General features: G+C 40.3%; 4 protein-coding genes across 9 annotated transcripts; 3 read left to right on the top strand and 1 right to left on the bottom strand.

Moving 5' to 3' along the window:
• Nucleotides 1-468: 468 nt before the first annotated feature.
• On the top strand, nucleotides 469-14,320 carry pwn (pawn). The gene is made up of 16 exons (XM_066744928.1): nucleotides 469-1,113; nucleotides 8,376-8,700; nucleotides 8,876-9,223; nucleotides 9,334-9,554; nucleotides 9,634-10,431; nucleotides 10,521-10,700; nucleotides 10,770-10,965; nucleotides 11,041-11,282; nucleotides 11,358-11,485; nucleotides 11,561-11,831; nucleotides 11,999-12,215; nucleotides 12,295-12,420; nucleotides 12,493-12,575; nucleotides 12,692-12,816; nucleotides 12,910-13,152; nucleotides 13,311-14,320. The coding sequence occupies exons 1-16, from the start codon at nucleotides 1,071-1,073 to the stop codon at nucleotides 13,416-13,418; spliced, it is 3,654 nt and encodes a 1,217-aa protein (XP_066601025.1). The 5' UTR covers nucleotides 469-1,070; the 3' UTR covers nucleotides 13,419-14,320.
• tun (tungus) lies at nucleotides 12,600-19,191 on the bottom strand. Of its 4 annotated transcripts, none has more exons than XM_066744933.1 (5): nucleotides 18,507-19,191; nucleotides 17,883-18,036; nucleotides 17,407-17,677; nucleotides 16,930-17,098; nucleotides 12,600-12,865 (listed from the first exon to the last, which is right to left on the bottom strand). In XM_066744933.1, exons 1-4 carry the CDS (start codon nucleotides 18,596-18,598, stop codon nucleotides 16,944-16,946), a joined length of 672 nt encoding a protein of 223 aa, XP_066601030.1. In that variant the 5' UTR covers nucleotides 18,599-19,191; the 3' UTR covers nucleotides 12,600-12,865; nucleotides 16,930-16,943. The 4 variants fall into 4 exon arrangements, with proteins under 4 accessions (XP_066601030.1, XP_066601031.1, XP_066601032.1 ...); XM_066744934.1 differs by lacking the exon at nucleotides 12,600-12,865 and having other exon boundaries at nucleotides 14,445-17,098; nucleotides 18,507-18,688; nucleotides 18,769-19,191; XM_066744935.1 differs by lacking the exon at nucleotides 12,600-12,865 and having other exon boundaries at nucleotides 14,445-17,098; nucleotides 18,507-18,729; nucleotides 18,898-19,191.
• A 242-nt stretch (nucleotides 19,192-19,433) lies between these two features.
• Nucleotides 19,434-25,458, top strand: LOC136784348 (uncharacterized). Of its 3 annotated transcripts, none has more exons than XM_066744930.1 (4): nucleotides 19,434-19,568; nucleotides 19,660-19,924; nucleotides 22,535-22,766; nucleotides 24,063-25,458. In XM_066744930.1, exons 3-4 carry the CDS (start codon nucleotides 22,586-22,588, stop codon nucleotides 24,800-24,802), a joined length of 921 nt encoding a protein of 306 aa, XP_066601027.1. In that variant the 5' UTR covers nucleotides 19,434-19,568; nucleotides 19,660-19,924; nucleotides 22,535-22,585; the 3' UTR covers nucleotides 24,803-25,458. The 3 variants fall into 3 exon arrangements, with proteins under 3 accessions (XP_066601027.1, XP_066601028.1, XP_066601026.1); XM_066744931.1 differs by having other exon boundaries at nucleotides 22,532-22,766; nucleotides 24,087-25,458; XM_066744929.1 differs by having other exon boundaries at nucleotides 22,532-22,766.
• A 93-nt stretch (nucleotides 25,459-25,551) lies between these two features.
• LOC136784399 (uncharacterized) lies at nucleotides 25,552-27,373 on the top strand. Its single transcript, XM_066745017.1, has 2 exons — nucleotides 25,552-26,285; nucleotides 26,550-27,373. The coding sequence occupies exons 1-2, from the start codon at nucleotides 26,280-26,282 to the stop codon at nucleotides 26,943-26,945; spliced, it is 402 nt and encodes a 133-aa protein (XP_066601114.1). The 5' UTR covers nucleotides 25,552-26,279; the 3' UTR covers nucleotides 26,946-27,373.
• Nucleotides 27,374-27,400: the final 27 nt, after the last annotated feature.

Here is a 27,400-nt window from a genome sequence, read left to right as displayed (position 1 = left end):
ATCACTGGTTGTCAGAAACGGGGATTTTCTTATTCCCACTCCAACTCTTATTCTCCATGTAATATAAGAAAAAGAAAATTATAACAAGGGCAAAAAAATATTTTAAATAAGAAAATGAAAAATAAAGAATATGTATTCAACGCAAAATTATTAATCTTTTATTTTCATGCGTATGTAAGAAATTGGAGTTGGAGTGGGGTGGAGAAAATATCCAATTCTGGCATCAAGGTGTTGGAACTGGAAGGACTCGACCGACGGCTGTACTTCCACGATCCACACCGACTCAAGCTGGTGTGGCATGTGTGGCTGTAGCTGTCCGTGGAGTGTGGCAGTGGCATCAGGACAGGATCGGGATCGGTCAGTGCCGTGTGAACGACCGTGAAGCTCGCTTCGAAGCAGTGCATTGCGCCTTCCAACTCTTCTAGAACCAACCTTGCACCCAGAGAGAAATATCAATTTTCTTCTCCTTGAATTACAAAATCTATTTCACACTTTTACACCCACTCCCCTCAACTATTTTCTTATAATTTCTTCCATCAGTTACAAAAATGTAAAGAGAAAATCGTGCATGCTTCGAGTGAAAAGTGCATCTGGAAGAAATCTCTTGGATGGTTCCTGGTTGCTGATTCCTGGAGAAATCGGGATGAGTTTTGAGAAGGATGATTTGGAATAAGATTAGGGTAATAGTGAGATAGGAGTGAAGTGGGAAGGATTTAGTGGATAAAAAGTGAATTTTAGGGGGTTGTTCGAGGAATTCGACCGGGTCGAGAAGCCTGACGTGTATCGGCAAGTAGGTCAATCGGTGTGCGCGAGAGTGCGAGACCGAGGAGGGAAAAGAAGGAAGGAGAAGCTGCTGAAAGAGAAGAGGGAAAGAGAGAAGAGAGGAGGGAAGAAAAGCAAAAAGAATGGCGGAACGGCGTCAGTTTCCTCAGCGGTCGTTCTAGTGATCCAAAATGGCGACCAGGGACCCCCTTCCACCTCCTGATAAGTGATTCCACCTTGCAGACACTTGACTTTCGTTCGATCATCATCGTCATATCTTTAGATATATCAAGGTTTCTTTCACAATCATGCCGGAAGTGAAGATTTTCGCACTGCTCACCCTCCTCGTGGGTAAGTTTCGATGGAATATCCATAGACCGGAAGTCTCCTGAACATCCTCCCCTATAAGAATTTAAAAATTTAGATTCTATGAGTTAATTATGATAAAGAAAGGTTTTATAATATTAATATTTCTCAAGTGACACGGATGGTAGAATTTTCCAATAAATTATACTTTGAATCGAGCGAAAGGAACCAATAAGGATTTAAGACCCGCGTCTCGGCGATTTAAACCGGTATGTCGACCTCTGACGAAAATTTTATGATCGTGGGCAACGAGGGAACGGTCGAAGAAAAAATTGATAGAAAATGAGAGAAATAGATACTTTATTTTTAGAAATGATAAAATTAAATAAAAAATGAGAATCAGTGAAGGAAATCCAAAGGAGTGATAAGTAATCATAGAATATTAATTTTCCAAACAAAACAAACTTTCCAGCAATTGTTTTGCAGTCATATCGATGCGTGCGACGAATATAAAATTGCTCGGATATAAAATTCGTGCAAAATTCCAATTGAGTGAAAGCTGTGCATGTGCAATCACCTGCAGCTTCCTTTGATTTCACGTCGGGACTCCCAGTGGAAAATTCTAATAGCCACCGAGGAAAATTTGCTGGAAAAGCTGTTGATTGATTTTCTACTAATTAGCTTTTTGACAGTAAACCATTTATTTTCGCGAATCGACTGATTCTCGTATATGTAACTGCAGATATTTTCCATTAAATTACACTATCAGATTTTTCTTGGCAGATCACAATAATTTTAGGAAAACTTTGTGGAAAAACAAGTAATGTATTTTCCATAAAATTGCTTTCTACATAGCAAAAGATTTACATTAATAAATCAATTTGTATAACTTTGAGTGATATATTTTTTAAAATGGCAATTTGAGGTTTTCCATGGAAAATTGCAATAGTCCTGGGAAAATTCACACGAAAAATGGAAAATAAATTTTCAAAGAGAATTTTCTCGATTAATCAATAAATTTCTTGAAGCAAACTAAGGAGAGCAATTATTCAATCGCTTTCCAAAGTTTGTATACATTAAAGGTGCAAATAAAAGTTCTGCGAGTAAAATCAAGATTTTAAGCTACATGGAAAAGTGTGTTTCAAGCGCGTGAAACTATCCGGAATGGTGAAAGCCGAATAGTGTTAGGAAAGGGGTTGAGGAAGGGTAGGGGCCGGGGAGGGACAGTCTCGCGCGTCTCTAGCCCGTTTCCCCGAGATTTTCAAGCCAGAGAAAAAGAAAAACCGTCGAAGCGCACTTTTACGAAATTCGTGCACGGCATTTAACGCCAGCCAGCCCGCATTTTTCCAGCGGCTAGAAATCCTCGTAGACGTTATCGCCCGTGTTCCATTTTTACCAAATCGTTAAAAACTCTCTCTCCCCCTATTATCCTGCCTACGTAAAAACTCGCCATTCTCATAAACAAAAAAAAAATGAGAAAAGCATATGGATAGATTATAAAAAAAAACTAAAACCATAACTTTGTCGAAAATTCTTATCAGCTCGGCGATAAAAGAAAAACAAAACAAAATCGCATTTCGTATAATCGTGAACCAAGAAAAGAGATGTAGAAATTAGTTTAGGATCGTGATAGGAATATAGAGAGGGGCGTAAAAAAAGTGGCGAGTAGAATGTGCGTAAAAGAAACTATATCGAGTGAAATTGGTCGGTGTGCAGTGCGATTGGGCGAAAGTCGAGTGACGAAATCGCGTACCGGATGTGTTGTCGTGGTGTCGTTGCTCCGTCGCGATGACGTCAGTGGCGACCATCGCGAATACTCTCCACGCCTATTGCGCAAAGGCTTCTCTAAAAATTCCAGATGAATCACTACCTGATCAGAAACGTTTCGCAATTGGTGCCTATCGATCGTCTTGAATTTTTTTACTATTATAAATTATCGAGCAAAAACCAGTTGACGCGTACCCACACAAACACACATAACACAGAGAAAAACCCCGGAAACAAGTAAAGTATATAGAGAAATACTATAATATTAAATTGCAGACATATATATATATATAGTTTCATTGACCCATGAACCTTGAAGAATCAGACACGCCTATATGAATGCGAAATAAGATTCCAACGATTCCAACGGGATTCCTCACGGTGTGTATACGCGTGAATGGCTGCGATCGGTCGCACGTACCACAAAACGATCGCTCCTCGTCGGATCGTGTTGTGCGAGTGTTAAAATCGGCAAGTCGTTGAAAGAGGCTGATATCGGTGCTCGTGTTCGCAAAATGCGTATAATCGGAGGTATTTTATTCTTGGGGACGGTCGGTCCGCGGCACGGTCAGTTGAGTTCGCATGTGGAGAACGCGGAGAAGGCTAATTTGACGAGGAATCGTCAAATGAGAGTCGCTAGGCAGGTAGGCAGAGCTGGAGGAATCACGAAATGTCGCGCAGGCCGCGCGAGTGAAAAGAATAAATATTAGGCTGGAATGGGGAGAACCGTTAAGTCTGCCGTTACCGCCTGGAGAGAAAGAATGGAGGGAGAGTTGCTTACTTGCGCCAGGCGTGTAAAAGGAAACGTGTGTGAGCGCGTTTATGGCTTGCACTGACAGGTCCTCCAACCTTTCTTACGTATCGGCTTAAGGTCGTCCAAAGCGCAGTTACAATTTCCCTAGTAATCTTCCCTCCACGCGGTTCATTCATCGCTTTTCTCCAACGCTTCTCTCTGCCCTCCTTGTACATTTTTATATTCAGATTATTATTATGGCTCAACCTCAACATTTTTTATATTTGTTTCAGTAGGGAATAACATTCTCTTTGATTATTCTCGCGAGATATTTGTTTATACGCCGTGGTAAATATTGCATTTTGGAAGGACGTCGCTGGAACGTTCCTGGAAGGTATTTGACACGTTGGAACGTTCCAGGAACGTATTTTATGCTACCAATCGTTGTCGTTAATCCAAAAAGATCTCAATCTTGACATCTCGTTAGTGTAAATCAGGCTAATTCTAATTCTCTCCATACCTCTTTCTCTTTTTTTTATTCTCCTCTCGCTCTGTTTAATACTCCATTAAATGTCAGCGTTTGAAAAAAACGTGTGCGAGCGCATTCGTTACTCGCAAGGACAAGTCCAGGAACGTTTCTTACGCATCGGCTTAAGGTCGTTCAAAGCACAGTTACAAATCTGCCTAGTGTCGTTGGGTCACGCTAATTCACCGAATTATTGCGGACTCCCGCATTCCACGCACTCTTATCCAGTCAATCGTTGTCATTAACTGTACAAGATAGCACATATATATGTATATGTATAGTCTGAACGTGTCGGAAATATTATTTTACACGCACCACGGTACAGCCTCTCTCGATACGCCAATCCCTGAAAAATCTCTCATTGCGTAGTAACAATTTGCCACGCTAAATAAAGCTAATTCTAATGCCCCCCCCCTCCCCCCTCTTTCCCCTTAAATAATTATTCTCTCCTCACACTCTGCTTAAAACTCCACAATGCAGCCAGAAATAATGACAAAAAACACTGGACATGGCTGGGGAGTCACTTTTACTTTGTTAATTAAAAGGAACAGCGTTGATTTTTCTGTATTTTTGTTTCTTCTTATTTTTTATATATCTATATACCTTAATCCTTATGGATAAATGCTCAAAGCACGTAACTGTACCTCGCTGCTTTTGAACGGACCTGCTACGCCTTACCGATGATATCCATACGAGCGCTAATTCCACCTGGCAGAGACAAAGCGTGTAATTTTCGTAATTCCACCGGATCCAACCGCAGCGCTACACCGACGAATCTGGAGCGAAGCGATTTTAAGGATTCAGGGCCGTACTCTTTGTTCATACAGGACCCAAAGTTCTTATATATTTATTTGTTTTATTTCCTTGGAGTTTCTTCCTCGAAGATGATAAATTTTTTTAATTCCAACGAATCCAAGCGTAACGTTGCACCGAGGAATCTAGAGCAGAGAGATTTTAAGGATCCAGGGCCGTATCTATCTTCGTGGGCCCTAGGTTCTCTTATATTTTTTTCTCCAATTTTCTTTCCCCCTCTTCGAGTTTTCTCCGAAGAAGATAAACTATTCTCTTCAACGATGCCAATGGGGAATAACAGTTACGTAAAGCAACGGAATTCATCGTACGCGAGGTATTTGCCCGAGGCTGATCCACCCGTTTGCATTATGGGTGGGACAAGGTGCATGGAAGATCGACGTGAGAATGTAGGTGAATTGCATAGCCACACACGTAGCAATTCCTGTCCATGACCATGGAATCCAGACTTCCGGTCGAGTGTCGTCTGGATATTCAGTCTCCATTGCTCTTATTCAGCTTCCGATCCAAACGTAATGATCATTTATTTGTGACAAAAAATTCTAACAGCGAAACCTATACTAATTCTACGTTAAAAAATAATTTATTAGTCGGAAAATCTTAGTAATTTTCTCAAAATACGAAAATGACGGATGTAAAAGCCCAATAGCTCCACTCGAATACTGCGTTATCATTTCGAAAATAAGCACGAGCTGTGCGTATCGAAACACCAATTAAATAATTTTTCTCGTTCCAAATAAAACAATTTCACAAATTATCCCTATATCGACCCACTTATCAATTTAACATTTTTCCTAACCCGTTACCTCGATATTCAGCCACTGATCGAGTCCCTCACCACTTTCTTAAAATTTTCTTAAGAAAATATCGTAAAAAAAAAATTGGCACGTTCACACGTACGCGTGAACGAAGGTCAAAGGTTATGCTCTCTAGTTATACTTTATAATATATTATTAAAACAGTTTCCCAGCGATACTGTTAGCTGTTAACGTTAACGAATCGCGGCTAATTGTTGCTGCAAGGCTTTAACAATGAGAATCGTATGATTTTTCAAACGTCATTGTTCTCCATGTTTACAATACACTGACCTGCTTACGCAACGTTATCGCAAAGCTTCGTGGCTCCGAGTTATCTTGTCACGTAGGGAAAATAAGAAAGAGATCTCGTTTCTTCGGCTTGAAAGAAGACGATTCATCATCGGGCGCTCGGACTCTGGTGAGCCGGTACTGCCGTGCAAAAAATACCGAAGAGAGCAAATGGCCAGTGACCAATGGCGAGGAAAACGGTACTCGTGAGCTGATGACATTCTTAAGACTTCGACTGGTTTCACCGAGCCCAGCCACATCCCTGATGCTAACCGTCAAAGGATCCTGAGCTTCAGCCCCTCTTGGATCATTCGATCAATTTTATTCTTCATGATTAATACAATAAATTATTTCTATCAGTCGAGGAGAAGGATAAGAAAAATCAAAGTAGAGATTGAGGGACGAGATGCGAAAGGACCTTTGATCGTAATTGATCTGTTTCACTGAAACGTGAATCATCTTAATGGATCGATCTACTATAAATCCGATCTATTCATTTTTATTGCTATTTCTAGGAATTATTATATTATGGTAAAAAATGTCATCAATAATGCAAAAACAAAAGGAGAAATGAAAGTAGAAATTCAGTAGAATGTCCTGTGGCTATAATTTAACTATTCAGTGGAACAAGAATTATCCTTTCGTATCAATATATCAATAATCTTATTTGTTCATTATTCTTAAAGCCTTACACAATTATTATAAATAATAACAAAATATCGTCGCTGATAATGCAAGAAAACACAAAAAATATTAAAACAGAGGTTAATAAAAACAATTTCCAGGATTTTATTAGTGGAATCCATTTATTTGCTAGGGGCCGACCGGGACTTTTTCACTTTTCGCGAGCCCCGCTGCGCTTTCCACGCTTTTCACCATTGATTTCGACGAGATTCGCGCTTCTCTCCGTTCTAAATCCAAAAATCTCCCAAAAAATCGTGAAAAACCTCAGTGCCTAACCCGTTTGCAGTGCTTGTGATGTGTATTCGTGCTTCTCCCAATTTTTTGAACCAAGTGTTCGCTCAAAATACACTGAAATAACTTCAAAAATTGTGAATATCGTCGGTGCCTAACGTGTGTGGTGTTTTTCTACTGTGAATTCGAACTTTTCTCCACTTATTATTAAATAATCTCTCAAAATACAGTGACATAATTCAAAAAATCGTGAATATCGTCAGTGCGTATAGTGCGTATGGTGCATTTGTGCTGTGTATTCGAACTTTTTGTAGTTAATAATTTAATATTTTTATAAACTACAATATAATACTAAAATGCAGTGTACAGTAAAAATGAAAGTTTTCATATTCGTAATAATTCGTGTAACAATTGAAAATCTCGTAAATAATGTCAGTATGCGCAGCGCGTATGTTGCATTTACATTGACGTGTTTCTGTGCTTGCAGTGGTCAAAGGCTAAAGTTCAAGGACCAATAGCCTATGCGTTTTATTGATATTATTATAAACCTATAAATAAAGTATTAAATTAATTAAAATTTGCCATAATCATATAATTGACTTGTTTCACTGAAACGGGTATAATCGTTACGGATCGATGCACTATAGATTCGATCTGTTCATTCCCCTTAAAAACCTTCAAAATTATTATACAATAAAGAAAACAAAAAAAAAACAAGAGAGAAAAATTGAAGCAGAGATCGGGGAACAATAGCAGATTGTCCCGTGACCATAATTGACCCGTTTCAGTGAAACGAGGATCGTCGTAGCGGATCGATCCGAACATCCGGTGAAAATCTTGGAGAACCATCCGGTTAATTAACACGGTCGATCACGATAGTATAAAGATTTCCTACACTTTTCCTTTCGAGCAATGAAAAACCTGCCGATATTTTTGTTCGCGTTGGACCATTATCCATGATCGTTTTATCACGCGTTACTTCATTAGCGGAGAGAAACTGATTAGCATTCCGCTCATTAAATGCCGCTAATTGCGAGATCTTAGAGTGCATCTCTGGTTAATGATGATGCACCGTGGTAATTGGGCGCAACGTATGTAAAATTCTTGTAGTTTCTATAGTGCTGAAGGGAGAGCAAAACAGTAAGAAACGCAACCAATAAAACGTACATTGCCCGGATAATTGTGTTACTCATTGTCCTTGCTGAAAAAGGAATAAAATAGAGCAAATCTCCTTAGTACATATATGTACTAAGAATAACTTGAGTACATCCTTAGAATCCTATAATGTTCAAAGCATATACACCGAGGTTATTTTTACTCCAATTTTTATTTCTTCATCCTCAGCTATATATAGTTCTGGGTTAGAGTAGCTATATTTATATTGTCCATCGATCACAGTGTCGTAGCTTAAGGTTATTAAAGAGTGACGAGTTGATAAGGTCTGACGAACATTTTGTCTTTTATTTTTTAGGGGCAATGGCGATACAGAACGACAAAACGTCGTTAAAGTCCTCATCATCCGATGATTTGGTTTTGAGCGCGAGTACCTTTTACACTGGTCCTGAAAGGACATCGGACGTGATGCAGCATGATGAGTCGCACACCTTTCACAAAACTCTCCCGGCTTTCAAAATCGAAAGTTCCAGGAGTGTTGATCATACGGTCACAGAGGAGACGAGATTTGTCTTCAAGAACGATCACAGGGACAGTGGGTCCATAGACGAGCTTGTCTCTTCGAAGCACGTGGACCAAATCGATGGGAATAATATCGAAGTCAAACCTGGCGAATATTACAGGTGAGCAATGATGTTTTAAAATTCCACAAGGACTGAGACAATTTGTATATAGAGAAAATAGTAGGAAAAAATTTGCAGGATACTGAAACTGTAATTATTGTAAAATAAGATGGAATTTAGACAAATTTAAGACATTGAGGGAGAAATATTAGAGTAAATAAAATAATTATTGCAGGATAACACCAACTACAATAACAGGATCTTCGGGGGAAGTGGAAGGGGCTCCGCAGGGAGAAGATCACCTGTCGGAGCCCCATCAGCTCGAGGAGCTTGGATCGTCGAGCCGACCGCGTTTTCCGGAAACGGAACAGCCAAGGATGCCTCGTCAAGAGACCTCGAGGATCTATAGCGATCATGCACCTCCACCCTCGCAATCGCCAAGCCAACAGACGTCCTCGTCGGGTCAGCGTCAAGCCAATCCTGATATCCAGGACATTATCACGGGAATCGTTAAACTTCTCAATGGAAACGTCAACGTTGCTGCGAATACAGTCAGGCCTCACAGACCTGTTCAAGCTACTAGGTATATTTACCTTTCTTCGTCTTCTTTTCCTGAGAAGAGAAGAAATTATACAAGAATTATAGAATTCTTCGGTTTTTAACAAGCATTCAGTGGAATTATACAATTTTTAGAATCAACAACAGAGGACCACCAAGGATATCCGACGTTCCACCACTGGATCCAGATTTTTACACTCCTGGTCTGAATCCCCCACCACCTCCCTCGGAGCATCCCTACCCTTTCGAGAAGCCTGCACCACCAGAAAAACCTGGAAGACCGTTCTTAAATGGAGTTCCATTGCCTGAACAGATCGTGCCACAGAGTAATCGTCCTTGGAACTGGAACCGGCCAGGTATTATATCTTCAAAATTCTTTCTTTTGAAAGCTGGTACCAAGGACTTCCGGTCTCACTTGAGATACTAAATTTTTAGGAAGCAATGCTCGACCGATTCCACCTTACAAGCCTCTGCCAGCCTTGGACTCTATTTTCCATAAAAATAAAGAGAATCCATCAGGTGAGGAACAGTCGGAAAAACCTGGTGGAAAACCTGAAATCTCCACACAAGCATTCAACTCGACTTCGGAGGACCGTCGTGAAGAAGTAACGCCATCCGTCGTCGGGAATAATGCAGACTCCACGACTGATAAGAATAACAACGATGGTACCAGAAAGCCTCAGAAGAATCCATCCAGAGACAAAATAAAATCAGACGATACTCTGATCCTTGGAATACCCAACGAGAGCACGCTAGGGATCCGAGTTACCAGCTACCTTAGCTCTCCAAAACCGGTCATCCCTCTGGATGCAGAGGTCAAGGTCAGTAAAGGTGGGAAACCTGGCGAAGCATGGAAATCGAGCGTGAAGAAGAACGACGCAAAATCGTCGGACGTCACCAAGACTATCGACAGCTTTCCTACTACGACCTTGAATATAGAGACGAGTTCTTCGGTGCAAGTAATCGAACCTACGACAACAAATATTAGAATCGAGACTACAGCGACCTCCTCGAGTGTTCTCCAAAAAGAACCCATCCCCAGTAGCGTCCCTGCATCTTCTCAATCCTCGACGATAATATTGGAACCGAGTACCACCGCAAACTACGAAATATCCACTTCCGCTACGCCCACCGAGGGACTTCCGGTCTCGCAACAGAAAATATCCTCCAGCATCGAGAAGAATTTTGAATACACTTCAGTTTCCTCGCCTCCTACTTATTCCAAAAATTCAGGTTAGTTCGAGATTCGCGATTTTTATATATTATAATTTTATTTATCGAAGAAAGATGCAAATGTGTAAAGACGATTTGCGTGAGAGTAGTTTCAGTCGAGCGTCACCCGTATCGTCCTCGACCTGGAATAGTACTGGACGACACTTTGGACTACGCTGGCTCGCAAGGTCTCGCTACTCAGAGACCTTACGCACCCCCCAGGCACCCTCCAATTGGCGACATCTTTGACGTCACTGTTTCTGCGATTCAAGGACCTGGTGGAAATTCCGGTGAGCAGAATTTTCTCAAATGAAACGACCAATTATGAATTACTCGATTTGAACGAGGACAAATTTCAGGAGAAAGCGTGAGAGTTCCTGTGAATGGAGGTGGTAGTGGGGACGTAATATTGACTTCCGCTGTGGAGGGTCAAGGTTTCGTTAGTATAGACGGGAAAAGGACTTATCTGAATCTGTTTGATAATACCGATAGCACTTCCGGTAGTTCTCAACCTCAACCTACGAGAACTCAGCCACCGTCTATTCTTAGTACAGCGTAAGCAATTTAAAGAAGATGAAGAAGAAGGAGGATATCGAGAAAAGTAAATCAAAGAAATACATTTGTCTGCAGATTCGCTGGTGCTCAACCGGAAGTGGCCACTTCTGCGAGTCCTAGGCCCACCGGATCCATCAGAAGGCCAACCTTCCACAGAAGACCCACTCAGCCACCAGTCAGAATCGACACCTGTATCGTCGGTGACACTAGCACCTGCGATGCCAGCCAACACGAAGCTTGCGCCACAGTTCAAGGAGTTTCCGCTTGTCACTGCAAACCTGGCTATGCCAGGCTTCAACATTCCCTCCCCTGCAAAAGTTGGTTCCCTTTTGTACATTACCAGCTCCTTCAGTGGTCTCCAAATTTATTAACAAATTTTCTTCAACTTCCAGAGATCATCAGCATCGTGGTATCCATAAGGGTGGACAAAATTTACGACAGGAAAGTCGTATGGGATCGGGGATTGTCGGAGAAGGACTCCGAGAGCTACCAAACACTCGCGTACGAAGCTAACAGAGCGGTGGGTTTATCAAACAATCTTCATCCAAATCGATATTTCTCTCGTTACTTCAACGTCACATATTTTTATGATCAGATCGAATCAGCGATGTCAATGACCCCGTTCTCCGACGAGTACATGGGCTCATCTGTGAACGCCATTTATCAGGGTGACGTCAGCCAAGGTCAAGGCGGGGTGTTCGTTAACGCGACCTTGAAGCTGACCTACGAGCCCAGAACAGCAAGGCCGAGCTTAGCCGGCGAGCTGCAGAGGCATTTGCTGGGCGTTATTCACCGTAGGAATAATAATATAGGAAATAGCGCTTTGTACGTCGACAGTCCTCCAGGATCGATATCCAATCTGCAAGGTAAACAGCTCTTCATTGACGAACGCTATCCACCTAGGTCGTCAGCAGCCTTTTCAAGACTGAAAATAAAGCTAGCTCGAGAGCCTTGACTGGGTTCTATTGCAACTTTAATAATAATAATAATAACAATAGCGTTATTTCATCCCCTATTGTTCCATTCTTTCCAGACCTGGACGAGTGCGCTTCTTCAGAGTTGAACGACTGTCATTCCTCGGCGGTTTGCAGCAACAATTGGGGAGGCTTCACGTGCACGTGCAATCCAGGGCTGAAGGACAGGCACAAGGACGATCCAAACCAGTCCGGCAGGATGTGCTTGTCCTGCCCTTCGACCTACTGTAACAACAGAGGCACGTGCTCCTATCAAGGAGAACAAATGACTTGCACGTACGTGCCATTCTTATAATTTTCCTAGAAAATTAATTAGACCAAAAACAAATCTCGGTTCTCCATTGCTTCTGCACAGGTGTGCTGGTAACTATTATGGTACCACTTGCGAGATCGACGGGGAGGTCCTGGGAGTCGCTATTGGAGCCTCGGTGGCAGCTCTAATTATTATTGTTTTGACTCTCACGTGCCTCGTCATGTGGAGGTAATTAATGCTCCTTCTCAACACAGTCCATATTTTTCTACTCGTCACTTTTACAATTCCTATTTTTTACAGCCGAAGGTGGTCACGCGAGCAGAAAGCTGTTGGTTCGCCAGTTTATGGATACATACAGGGTGGAATTCCTGGTACACTTCCAGGTATAAACTGATTGTTTTCGTTTTTCTTGTTTATTATCACTTTGACAAATTTTAAGATGGATATTAATTTTTTAAGGAAAATAAAAGTTTAAAGTTGTAAAATTAATTTTCCTCAGGGACCTTGGCTCGCGTAGGTTCGGTTGGTACATTAGCATCCGTGAAGCAGGGACCACCTAGCAACATGCCTCCTTACATGTGGGCCCATTTTGGTGATCACATAGCCACTGCAAATTTGTACGCTGTAAGTTTATTGGTTCCATTGATCATCCTGGTTCTGGTACAAAGAGGAGCTGTGGACCAAAAAAATATGAAATAAAATTTGATGAAATTTCAGACCGAGCCAATGGGTCCAACACGACCAAGCTCAGCTATGTATGGCTATCCACCAATCAGCATGCACGGAACGCTACCACCTGTTCCATTGCCGAGGTTGCAAGCACCACCAAGACCCAGACAAAGACACCAACCAGATCCAGATAGCTCCGATTCCGAGCCCCAGGATAAGGACAGAGCTGATTTAATTCCGCAGACCAGCGGATTTCACGTTCCAAGGCCAAAGTCCAGATCCTCTTTAGCGGTAGGTATAGTATTAATCGATGTCAAGAAAAATCTTTGTGTAAAGTGTCACCAGAATAATGGTGACGTTAGAAACAGAAAAGGACGAGATTTCTACTGATCTTGGAAATCCAATTATTCATTGGTGGAGATTGTTCGTTAATTTTGAAATGTTTTCAGAATCAAAGTGGAATATACAACGACGTGGAGTACGACCAGGGCGATGTGCACCACTTGTCCAAGAATAACATTCCAATGTCAACCTACAGGCCGTACTACAGGACGTAGAATCGGCCCTGAGGCATTGTGTTGTAACCGAGCGAAGGAATAATAAATGAACTGCAGAAGCGAACAAAAAGCAACGTTCGACTTACGAGGACAAAAAACGTAGTCTAAATGGCAAAAGAAGTTGAAATAAAAGAGTTGGGTAGAAAAAATGCAAAAATTTTGAAAGCACCTGTAGTGGGCGGGGTTTGTACAGGGTGTTACAAAATTGAGTGCACGCTAATTCTGGGGCATTCAGTATGAGAATGGAAGAACGCTGCTGGTTTCTCGAGCGGTTGTGTAAACAGGCTTATCGTATTCCCCACGGTGGTAAAGTGGTTTAAAAACACTCCTCTCTCGAGACTATACCGCTCTGCTTACGTGACTCGTTTTAATTGTTAGGACTGTGATAAAAATAATAATAGTACACGCCGCGATACGAATGACCTTCGGAACGTTATATCAAGGCGTTGCATCTTAACAGTACTTACGCTCTTAGAAAGCTCGAATTGCTTAAAATATAATAATCTACGGAGAATTATAAGAGAAAAGAGCGAGCGGGCGAGCAAGGGCAACACGTTAAGCCTCTTTTATTAATAGATTACCCGTACGAGTTACCAGGTTCTAGATTTGTTGATTTCGGTTAGGTCTTTATCTCCAGAGAAAAGTAACTAACTAATTTTTATAAATTTTAACTAACTATTTATCACAGACCAGTCAGAAAGGCTCTCCTTGATAGAAACAATACTTAAATTAGTCTTAAAGCATATTGATAATTTTGTAAGTTTTATTAAGTAAATTTATATATATATATATAGTATATATTTTTGTTAAGTTTAATATAATGAAAAATTTATTAAAAAAAGTCTTTGCTTATTTATCTTCCTCTCCTGTTACGTAAAACAGTGTTTCTTATCTTTTTCAAATTACACAGTGGATATTTTTTTTTATCTAGCAGGCTTTATTAATATTATCAAGGAAACGTCGGGGCAAGGACATAGCTGGATAAAGAGAAATAAATTAAAGGTTGAAATGGAAAAAGATGTCAAGTTTCAAGCTGGGACAAACGGAGTGCGTCCATTTATTATTATACGTTATTAGAGACCCGAAAGAGATTGACAAAATTGTAGTTGTTTTTTTTTTCTTTTTGTTCTCCCATCACACAACACACGGGACAAACAATTCCTGAATATTTTCTTGATGAAGAGAAAACTTCGTCGAAAGATATTATTATAATACGTAATTGAAACGTAACGTAATTTAATATAATATATACGTATATATATAGTATAAAACATTATATAATTCAACATTTCCGACGAAACGCTCTTATATCGGTGTATCGCAGCGGATACAATAAATTGTAATATGTCAATATTGGTATAATAAATATTATATATAATATAGTATGTGGGTGTGTGTTTGTACACAAAATTCTTGTATACTCGTGTAAAGAATGTACGTGTTTGTATAATATAATTCTTTTCTGATATTTATATATATATATAATATATTTATATGTATATATATATTTATTTATATTTTTGTAAAATTTTGGTTTGGATGATAGATAGATATATCGGTCCCGGAGCACAGGGCAGCTCTCAAATCTTTTGTAAAAGCTGCAAATAGTTTCAATAACGATAGATAGATAAGTAGATAGGTGGATAGGAGATAGGATAGATTTAGAGTAAGAGAAAGAGAGGGGATAGAAGGAATAAATTGGAAGGCAAACGGTGGATCAACCGATGAGAATGATTATATAGATCGAACCGACGAACAGTTAACAATTATTCTCGAAGAATGACTTATACATTCGTGTTAATTTTCACCAACGATTATTCATTTTTTGGCGATGGTCAAATAGCAGCAAACGCTTGATGATATAGGAACGCTCAACCACACATACACGCACGTCCGCTACACTCGAAAATCATGCAAAAATTAAGGCAACGACAAAAGGGTTACGACCTTCTTACATAATTTCCATCGGCAACAATTCCCTCGTCATCCGCTTCTGCTTCCAATCATAGACAATTTTTTCTGCCTACACAAAAAAGTACATTTTACCTATTGGCCAATCACTATTGCAAGTCTTAAAAGAAATTGATGAAAATTTTCGTTGTTAACGAGATAGTTTCATTTTTCTCCACTTAAGAAACGTAGGAAACATTCGTTGGCTCAATGAAAGATGTTCGATGTTGACAATTGGTCGCACGAGTCAGTGTGATATCATCGTATAGGAAATAGACTGATAATGAAATTGGTACCACGCTGGCTTTGATTAATTAGCGGTAATATACGATACAACTAATATGGCGAGCGTCCCTTGAGTATCAACGAGCGAGTGCTTATGCGCGATAAAAATGTAAGTGTTTTTTATGTGCGTGTGCGCGGGTGTGTGTAAATACATACACACACATTACAAACAGTAGACAGTACAGCATAAGTATTCAAAGTAGAAAGTGTAAAGTATCACAAGAATTACAATAATCGTAATGTAATGAGTAGAATATGTAGTGTATATATAATAATTACGCCATCCCGCAAGAAGAGCGAGATGTTGTCTCCTATATCGTAATGATTAAGCGCATTAATCGCGTTTCACCGCAAACGCAACGAATAGCTTATCGGTGGAGAATACTTAAATTTGGGAAATTCTTGTAAATACATCAGTCTTTGACATAATAATTACACGTATGGTAATAATGATAACGCTGATAGAGTTCAAGCTGTGACATAAATCCCATTATGATTAAACTATACGAGAACACTTATAAAGGCGACTTAAGTCTATTCTCATTCCTTTCCTATTCAGCTCATGCTCAAATACAACGTTCCGCTTAAAATGACAATAGTCCTTGAGTAAGAGAATTTTAGAAGAAAAGGGGAAACCCACTTTAGCATAGTAAATATGATAAGATCAAGCACTTATTTAGGAATATTTGGAAAGTAGTACAGCAAAAATTGTATTCTTTCGTAAATGTTAAAATTACGTTATACAGAAAATTGTATACCGCTCGACGTCCTGTTGACAACGGGAAACCATCGACTTTTTTTTTATCCTCTTTCACCCTTTCCCTCTTTTTACAACAAATACATTACTTATTGTTTTTGATTACAATTGTAAGTCAAGCAGATTCTGGAACCGATTGTTTAAAAAATTCTATTCCACATGTGTGTGCATCACTGATCATTTAATTGATAACAGCGACAAATAGCACGAGTTATAAATAATTGGTAAACTTTGCAAGTTATTAAATTCGATCGGTGCAGCGTTACTAATGAATGCGATAAGATTAATGGAAAAAACTCATCGATTCCAGATTATAAATATTATTACAAGGAATACAGAGAGCGTGTTGAATATGAGCAATTAAAGAGAGCAATTTACAAGACGGATCGATGAAAGAAAATAGCGACTGAATGCTTTAATCCCTCGAAGGTTCATGCAGGATTCAACAATTCCCTAGGATTAGGCCATACAATTCATTTGGAGATCCTGGATCAAAGCAAACGAGTATGCAAGACTCACGCATAAGCGTTTGTTTAAGTGGGCGTTGCTTGGGGCTGTGGCGCCGGTGGAGCTGGTGTATTGACATTTGGCCTATAAAATCTGTTGATTAGTTGTTTCAAGCTCATGACCACTCCTAATCCAGTTCCTGCTTCCATATTGATGAAAGAGTCCAGATTGTCCTTGCACGCTGAAACACATTAGCAGATAACATTATAAAGCGAGAGTGACGTGTACAGGCTGTGAAAAATCATTAATTACAAGGATCTTAATATCAGAAGACCTATTGTTCTCCTTTGAACGACTACTTGGATCATTTTGTAAAATTTTAATTAGTTTTGCTAAAAATTCCTTTGTTGAATCGACGTACATTCAGAAAAGAACCATTAATCGTTACTGACACAAGTTTTCATAAAAATGGTTTTAATTGTTTTGCTTCAATGCTCTTCAATTCTCCGTACGCTATTTAAAACGTCAACAAGAGAGCCGTAAACTTACTGGGAGTGGATATTGGTGCATAATCCGGTGGTCTTTTTATCCAAGTCCCATCCTCGCGCTTCATGTGCTGCCGATTGGATGCAAAATGTTGTAAATACTGGCTAGCTGGTATCAATCTGAATCTTCTGTGCAATACTTCCTCCAGAGCATCGTCCGATCGAAATGTTTCAGTGGCGTATTTCCAGAAGTGTGTTGGGAATGGTAGAGCACTGTCCAGGTCGTAAACAACGGCCCTCTCGTCTGGTGCGTATATTAAAATTGCATGGTAATCCTAAAATTATTCATTACGCGTTTCTAAATTATGCCTTGAATATTATTCCACCTTCGTACTTTCCATATTTATTCTTTTGTTTACTAGTACAAGCACAGTTGGAGACGTTCTCTTAAAATATGATACGCATTGGAACGTTTTTCCATTATTTATTCAGGTCTTGTGTAACATCATAATTCGGCGAGTTTTTAGAGAAATTACTAACCCAAATGACAACTTTATCCTCGTCCTTGCCAGCTCTTTGTCTCCACAATGGTACGCTTCTAGCCGGATTGCTTATGAAAACAACGTGGCAATGCTGCAGTTCCGATCCGTGCTTCGTCGCTACTTCCTGGCATAATTTCCATACGTTTTCCTCGCTAAAACGGATATACGCTTTTGTTACATTCGATTCGATGATTATTTCCGTTGGATTTTACGTCGATTCGAGAGAATTAAGGGAGCAGAAAGGGGTAAAATAGAGAAATATAGTAGCGTGTCGAGTTATCTACGGCATGCATTATTAATTTCAATAATGAAACGACTCATATATTCCCGCTGTGTTGTGGAAATTCGAGGAAATCAAGCGGGGGCCAATGAGAACCGCGAGAAAAACGCGGGAGCACTCGAAATTGTGTAGTGAGGGTCGATGATTGGCTGATACGCGCTGGAAAACAACATGGCTGCGCACTGTCACACTGTCGTTTCGCCATTAAAGACCCCTCCCCCTCCTACTACAGTGTATCGATCCAAACTGGGACATACCGCAATACGGCACGTTTATTCAGCCCAACTTCTCAACACGGCGCAAACACTAATTTCGACTGGATTTTTCAATCGTTCCACTTACCAATAACAGCTTGTGTAAACGCAGTCCGAAGCTTTGGTAAATAATGGCACTAAAGGCTTTGCGTTCCCGGTCACACGAGGTTCCGCAGCCATTCTTTGTTTACAAACTCACTTCTGCCGAGATCAGAAAGTTATGGGATATTTCGTTGGTAAGCTGGACCAGGGGTTTTCTTACAAGTATAGCTAAACAGTTCGTTGACAAATCAGCATACTGCTCCTTCAATCTAATTTCGGAAATGAAGATTTATAAATGAGCTGCGCACCTGGTCACTCGAAATATTGCTAAGGATCATTCAACGATAAACACCACCACAATAATAGACGATATCGGTGAAACCGGTATTTCTAATAAGTATTTTATTTGTATTGGTCTACAGTGCTAACTATTATACCGATCAGATTCCACTACTGCAGATCGTTGTTGAGTTGGTCAGGTAGTCTCGAACAGAACTGAACGCTGAACTGATGTGATGGGAACACAAATACACAAGTCCTGGAATATTTCAATCACACGCATGCGTTAAACCTACGTATAAACCTGCCTCTTACCAGTACCCGTAAATCCAAGTACAGGCCCCAGCTACCAACTGTTATATCACTGCCGGTAAAATACCTTTCTGCAGTTTATCTGGTAATGTTGCTAATTAAGTCTTTATTTGCAAAACTTGGTGAGTATTATCTACGTTGCTTTTTCTTTAGCAATATATTAATTCTATATGTAACCATTAAGAAAATCGCTAAATATGACAAGAATTCATTTTGCTTTCTGGCATTATATTAATAAAACTGTTCTACGTTAAGCAAATGCAGGTGGATAGCGTTAAATGGAAAAAGTATATATTTGAGATAACTGATGCTCCTTAAATTTCATCATGTCCTGATTGGTAATATAAAGCGTCGGTAATAAAGGATTTGCTTAACAAGGCGCTGACCAGTCGGTAAAGGATATGATAAGAGATTAATGTGAAACTACCCATTGTATTACTTTTCAAGCATGCAAGGATTTTCAATTGATTCGACATCTGGAATAGTAACAATAATGCAATGAAGAAATACAACATTGGTAAAATGTTTCCAGGAAATTCTTCCTGACGTCTGTTTTTATAGATTAAGAGAAGTAATCTGAACTTTTTTTATCTTTTGAAAAATTATAGGAAGGGGAGAAATAAGGTTTTAAAAACGAAAAGAGGCGAAAAGGAGACTGAAGGTAGTGAAGAGGGAAAGAAATGAAAGAGTGTCAAGTGGAGGAAAGACGCCCACGGGATGGCAGTAAATTACTGAGAATAGCATCAACTACAAAGAGGAAGGGGTAATCCCCGTAAGGAGTGGGAAAGAACGCGGAGCCTGTGGGAGTCGCGCTGCTACTTCCGAAGAACCCGGATCTTAAGGGATACGCATCATCCACGACACCTGAAGAAGGTAAAGTCACCTAATCTCTCCCCTAACCTATCAATCCCTGTACCTTGATTTTTTCTTATCTTTTCTTTCCCTCTTCTTCCTTACAATTAAGACGGCTCTGCCATATATTTGGCATGGCCACAGTTAAGTGACCCTTGACACGAAAACTGCTGCAATCCATCCTCATTTTTCACTCGGATCAAGGCGATCATTTTTTATTAGTATTTTTAATCGTGTTGCCTCACGCCTCATAACTACATAATCAACAAATACGATAGCCTATTTCATTATCAGAAATTTCCATCAAGAATTTTTACGTTGGGGCTCGGAGCAATTCTACTGCTCGGCCGATGTATATAAATTGACTTTATTAGTGATCGGTGAACTTATATTCTTCTCAATGATTTTTGTAATCGATATCGCTCGAAAACGCGCGAGCTAAATTTGGGCGGACTTACGCAACGTGTTAACGAACGCGTAACACCATAGGCGATTCTTTTCGAGCTGTTCCAAATCTAATTTTCTCGAATTATCCTTATATCTATGACTATCAGACAAATTCGTCATTCCGAGCGACGTGCCCGTCATATTTTAGCTAATTATGCTGTGTACCTTGGCACGAATCGGCTTGAAATTTTGACGTATAATAATAGTACACCTCGTGTGACGGTCCCTCGAGACTAATATGACAATTATCCGTAAAAGTCATGATTAAAGATTAGTCCAGTTTACCATTGTGGAAAAAATCTCTCGAAGCAGGAAGAAAATAGGAAAAACACGCCTTGATTGTCTTTGATTCAAGGCAAAAAATGTATTGCGATCTCGTTTCGAAACTGGCTTAAGAAAATCAACTAAAAATAGACGATCTATTTTACCGTTCATTCGATAGATTAAAATTTTCGGGCCAATTTGCCCGCGTAAGATATATACATCTATATACAAAGAAATATCATGAATCAGAATCTAAAACAGTTGTAATGTATATACGAGTATCGAATTTTAGTTTGGCATTAGCGTGTTTAACGCATTTTATTGGCCTGTCTTCGCCAGTACTCTCTTAAAAGTCACTTAAATCACGAAAACACTTTTTATAGTCACTTGCCATTAACTGGGTAAATTGACAAATAACAAGCGCATCCTAACCTAATTCTTAACTTCACTGTATTATTCTGTCCAATCGACTTTTTTTTAAACAAACGAAGGGACAACTGTTGGCACGTGTTTTTTATAGTTAGCCCTTTGTACGTGATATTTAGAAAAGTTGTATTTTGTTTAAACTGTAATTCGAGTAGGTTCGAATACACTATTGACTGAATAAATAGTTTTTTCTCAAGAACACTGCGTTATTTGGCCAGTTAGCTTTTCTTGAAATAAATAAGCTGTAATTCTTGGCAGCTGGTATTGCTCTTTTGTGCATGATTCCTGAAAGAGCTGTTTTTCTTTCAATCGGTAATCCGAGTAGGCTTGGCCACTCATCAGTGAACGCTATACATAACAGTTTGTATATTGTCCCTGCTGAAATAATTGGCCAACGAATTAATTCGTGCGTTATACGTTTCGCATATGGTCACAGGTGCCAAAGTTGCATGCATGCCAATTAAGTCGAGTGAATGATCTAATCATGATTGCATTAATAGTCACCGATTCATGCGCGTATGAAGAAAAGAAAGTATGAAAGACATCTGCCATCGGCTTATTGAACAATGCTCGCGTCCATACTATAATATATAGGTTAGTTTTACAACTTGGCGCGAGACTCTACCGATTCTTCTGATATACCAACCTACTATTGCTACTTATAACAATTTCCACGTTTTCTCATCTTTATGCTTGTTTTCCAACTTGCGCTATATTTTTAACCGTGATCCGTGACATTCGTCGAGGAAACACGCGATCACGTCACGGACTTAAGGAGTGCCGAACTTGAAATCTTTTTTCAGTACATCCGCTCCTAATTTCTCATCCAAATCTATTAATAGTTGCTTGTTTTTCGTTCTCTTGTTTTTTTTTTATATATTTTTCAGAAAAAGCGATCGATGAAACTGATAAACTTGCACAATTCGAAAAGCTTCTCGACTCTTCCTTTTTTTGTTTACACCGGGATACTGGGAAATTCGAATGACGAAAGCTCGAAATTGCTTGATTTAAGAATTGATGATTTTTCTCGTGCTTCTTGAGCGATTGTCCGGGATTGTGGCGTGTACCGTGCCAGTTCGGTTCACGGGCACCAAATTAGATACGATCTATTTTTGCTCAAGCATATAGACACTGACGCTCCAGTTTACGCGCTGGGAAAGCTTTGTGAGTCCCTCTATTATTTTCTTTTATCGTTGATAAGAAAAAAGCAGAATATATTTTTCGGGAATATAAAACTTTCTGAAGAATGGGACCACTGAAATGTCACTTGAAATTCGGAACCCTTATTAGAGCTTTTCTTATCTTCCTTACGGTCTTATCTTGCCACAACACCGCCATGTTTGATCGAGCTCGTATTGACAGGAAGTTGGCAGGTACTGCCACCTAGCGTTGCGTCGTGACATTTCTGGACTCGCGCGCGTCGTTCGCGGTAAGACGTTTAATGAAACTGTTTACACTGCTGTTTGTTGATGCATTGTTTATGTTTTTCAGAAGTGGTGCGGACAAAGAACAGAGGAAGGAAAATAAAACCGTAGAAAATCGAATATGTCGAGGCCAATTTTGAGTAGGCCACGCACTCGCGTTTATGGCTGCAACTATGACAAGGGCGAATCTTACTACAAGCCGATGGTCGATCATTTAGACCGGAAGTACAGCGCCCGTCCGCTCTTTGCTGAGCCAAGAAACACATTCGCCGATGAGATTGCGGCACGTCGTAACGACTTCGGTAACATCTTCAGTCGTTTTCCAAAATGGTTTTAAGGAGTGAACCTATCTATCTATCTATCTATCTATCTATCTACATTATTATACATCTAGATACGTATGTTTATGTGCACGTTGCACTCGACCTTATAAAGTCTTACCTATCCAGATTGTTGATAAACCGTTCCAATGATAGAATACAGTCCCTTCTCTATTCCCTCTGAAAGATAACCTATGAAAACAAAAGAACAAAAGAACTGGCATGCAAAGTGTTTTATCACGTTAGGGTAGAATCGTTAGTTAGACTGGACGTGCTTGCCTATTAAGATTAGCGTTAAAGTACAAAATAACGTATAAGACTAGCCTAGGCTTACTCAGAATCTAGCTCTTCCTTCCCACTGTCTTTCTTTCTTCTCACTCTCTCTCTCTCTCTCTCTCTCCCATTTAAATAGAGAATTTTGTACATCTCAAAATAACGCTTTAAATGGGCAAGCTATCGTCGTGTACAGACCTATTGTTTCCTATACTGTAGTTATCTCTCGATGTCTAATTGTTGTCCGTAATCATTGTATCACGAATGTCTGTTGAATAAACGTTTGGTTTTATAAACACATGACTTTTTACCGACGAAAGTCTAGTTTATATGTTGTGTTCTCGATGTTTATAGCCTTCGGGGAATGAACAGGTAATGAATGCATTTTTACCCAACACCCCTTTCCACTCCCTATACTCTACATCACTCTACTTGATCACTCACACAAAACACACACAAAAAGTGGAACAAAAGACAATCCCCACTGGCAAAAAACAAACTAACGCACGCACAAGCACAGATGCTGAAGAATTGTATAAAATAATAAGCGAATGACAATGTAACAAATTTAATCGTACTTATTTATACCGTAGAAACGTGCGTACAGCCATTGAAAGCTTTACGTACCACTAATGATTCCTGACAATGATTAATACTCGGGCAGAGAGATGTACCTCACCGATACACTCGGAGAGACATATACTACATGCAATAACAATAATATTAACGATAAGAAAAATAATATAGTAACAAAGTATATACATATATATATATATATAATGTGTAAGCTATGGAAAGAAGCGGAGTGAGACGTCGGAAGGATCGTGACGTTTATTAGGCATACTAGAGTGAGGAGGATCGCGCGTGGACCAAGGGAGGAGGGGGGATGTTATTAAAATAGCAGTTAGGTTGGATCACAGGCTGAAATTAGGAGGAGGGATTAGAAGGGAGTGGGGGGTGAATATGTGGCGAAGAGGTCCAGTTGTCTGATGTGGGTTTTTGCAGGCACGGCTCGCAGCGGCGGCGTAGGCGGAGGTGATACGTCCGGTCCCCTTGGCGGCTCTCTCGGCCGTGACCTTGACCTTGAATTCGATTCACGGCGACAGGGCAGCAGACTGTCGCCTTCTTCTCGGCCGGCGGGCTACGATCCGCTGGCCGACGACGATGAGCTGGTGTTCGACAGTCGCGGCCAACGCACCAGGCGCCGCCTCGGCGAGGACTTCGCCAGCGAGGTCGCTGCAACCACCAGGAGATTCAAGGCCAGGGTGGCCGAGCTCGGTTTCGAGGATGAGTCGAGCCTGCTCGATCCAGCAACGACCTTGGGCGCCTCCAGGCGGGGCGGCATACAGGCGGCGCTCAGGTCGGCCCTGGACGACACGGAGACTAGGGAGCAACGCAGGTCGAGGATCTTCGAGGAGGAGCCGACGTTCCCGGAACCGAGGAACGTCACCAGGTGGACCAAGCTGCAGGACGAGGAAGATCCGTTCGGTGCTTCCGCAGCTGCCACCAGGGCTAGGCAGACCAAGGCCAGATTGGATGACCTTGAGAGCGAGATGGAGGAGATCGCTGAGAGGCAGGCCAAGAGGGAGCGCAGAGCCGCGGCCTTGAGAGCCCTCGTCAACGAGAGTACAGCTTCCGCAATCGCCGACGAAGATCTCAGCGTCAGCAAGAAAGTCTCATCTTCCTCGATCTCTTCCTCCACCCTTCGTAGCAATCTTCAGTCCGAGAAGCATGTCACCTTTTAAATACCATCACCTTTTCTCTATCATCCCACCCCCCCCCCCCCTCCCACCATCCCACCACAACCATCTTCCCCCTTTACAATTCCTTTCGCACACAACCCTGTCTCAACTCTGATGCGCCTTCGCTCAAATGATGTCATATTGTTAATTATTATCTTATATTTATTTATTTCGTTCTCTATTATACGCTTGCTATATCTATCGTTAATGATTTGGGTGATACTGTTTAATTTTACACTACATACATGTGTAATTGTATGTGTTTTGTTATTTCAATCGCGGTTGGTATTTATGGTTGGCGTTCCTCGATCGCGACTGACGCTTCTTAAGAAAATAATATTGTATACTATATATTTTTTATCTTTAATGTTCCGTTTTTGTTCGTCCAGGGCTTGGGTCGAGCTTTCTTAGCGAATTGGGAAAATCGATGGGGTAGTAGCACTATCGGGTTTACGTTTTAGAGAGGAATAAGTTTTCAGCGCCAGCTCTATTTTCCTGCGAGCTTTCATTGTGTAAGAGTGTTGAGAAAGTATTGAAAAGTACATATATAAATATTTAATATACGTGTATTATTCTGAATAGATCCAATAAAGACAAGGATGACTGACACTATAATGTATACATATACGTGTTCTTACAAATAAATTGTCGTTTTAAATTTTCTGTCTCTTGGAAAAATTTCCATTATCCTTTCGCAATCCTCTTTGAAAATTCGTTGTATATTCTGTATCTCTCGTCTTGTGTATCTCACATTCGTCTCCTGCATGTTGGTGTGACCCACCGTGAAACAGCTCCTTTTTATTTTTCGTCCCTAGTGATATAACGTATTTTTTTTTCAGGTCATACTCGTTACACAAATTTCACACGACATTCTTAATACTATCACTGGCAAAGCAGAAATAACAACACGATTGCCTGATGCAGGAGGAACCTTTGAGGACTCTTTACACGAACGTCAAATAATACTCACAAATCGATCATCTATAGAAGAAGATAAATAATAATAACAAACAGAGTCGAAAAAAGGACACACGGTGCTATGCGACACTTGCCAATGACGTCATCGGCTCAACTATCATTTACCTTTACTACTTAGCACGAAACTTTATTGAGTTTCCTTATAACAAGGATGTACATTTGGAGATAGTAACGATTCAGTATTTTTTACGCGTATTTTACATGATACTTGTAAATCGATCAACGACCAAAATCAAGACAAATAACACCATAACCAAGCGGAATATTTTTAGGATCGTGGCGATTGAATCGAATTTTCCTAACACCTCCGTACTAACTCATTTCAGGCTCGAGAGGCATCGGTGGTGGAAACTACGAGGACCTGGATAATCTGTTCGATGCTCGGAATAGAGCGGAAGAGAATTTCGACGATGATTTCGTGATTGCCCAGCGTCGTCTTAAGGAAAGAGCAGCTGCTGCCTTCGAGGAGGATCTCGCTGAGCTGAGACGAAAGAGGAGGGACATGCAGGTTCGATGATGAGGAGAATATTGTACCTTTTAGAGAAAACATGGAGCATTTTCTTTTGGAAAAATAGATAATTTTTCTCTTTTTTTTCTTTTATGTTTATCGCTGCTATATCAATTTAATAATTTTTTATTTTATATATTCTATTTTACATTATCGAGGCTACGCCACTGCGCAATGATTAATTATCTATTTATCCATCCCTCTCTCAAACAATTTTTCGCTCAATCACTCTTTCTGTCGTTTGTTTTTATTTCTTTTCCTTAGGATCGTATTTTCGACTCAATAGATCTGAACGCGGAAATAGAGAGGGCCAGGACCACCCTGGAGGCCGCCGATACGGCCTTCCAGAGACACGCAGCCAAGTTTGATAATTCGGATGAACATCCGGAGGACGTAACGTTGGCGCAGAAAATCGACAGAACGAGGAAGCTTGCGAATATGGATCTGGTACCGCCCGAGAGGCCGAGAATGAAATGGACCAAATTGCAGAAGCTGCAGGACGTCGAACCACCAACCTCGGTTCCGACGCCGAAGCCTCGCCAGAATCGCGTCAATTCTCTCGTCGACTACATCGAACCCGTTGAAGACCCCATGGATTCGTTAGCCATGATGCCCATGAAGAGGAAATTCCTCACACGAAAGAAGAGCGTGTCTTTCTAAAGAAAATTATCCTCCTCCTCCTCCCTGCAATTGCTCCCTGTTTTTCCTTTAACGTCTCTTCTCCCAATAAAAATCTTAATTTCCAATTAATACCCATAATCATTTCCTATTTTAAATATCCTCTTCATCTCCTTCTTCGTTTTACTCCAGGCTTTAGACTCGTTTTAGTGTTTCGACCATGCATTGAAATCTCCCATAAGAGTATACATATACTTATCTTTCATTATAAATTATGGTATCGTTTTTGTGCTTAAGATATTGCTTCGATAATCGTTTTGTTTATCGAATATACCGATGTGCAACCCAGCCACTGCCTTTCTATCATTATTTACTTGACAACAGTACATCTCGTTGTACAGTTACAGTGAAGAATGATAATTATTCTTAGATCTTAATTATATATTATTATAGTACATACGTGTAACTAAAGGGAAAAGAGAAAATAAAAATGTAAC

Source organism: Prorops nasuta, unplaced genomic scaffold (genome assembly GCF_024137725.1).
Source record: "Prorops nasuta isolate Cenicafe-Biocafe unplaced genomic scaffold, Cenicafe_Pnas_1.2 PNAS00053, whole genome shotgun sequence".
Classification (NCBI taxonomy): domain Eukaryota; kingdom Metazoa; phylum Arthropoda; class Insecta; order Hymenoptera; family Bethylidae; genus Prorops; species Prorops nasuta.
This window is presented reverse-complemented; position numbering and strand designations above follow the sequence as displayed.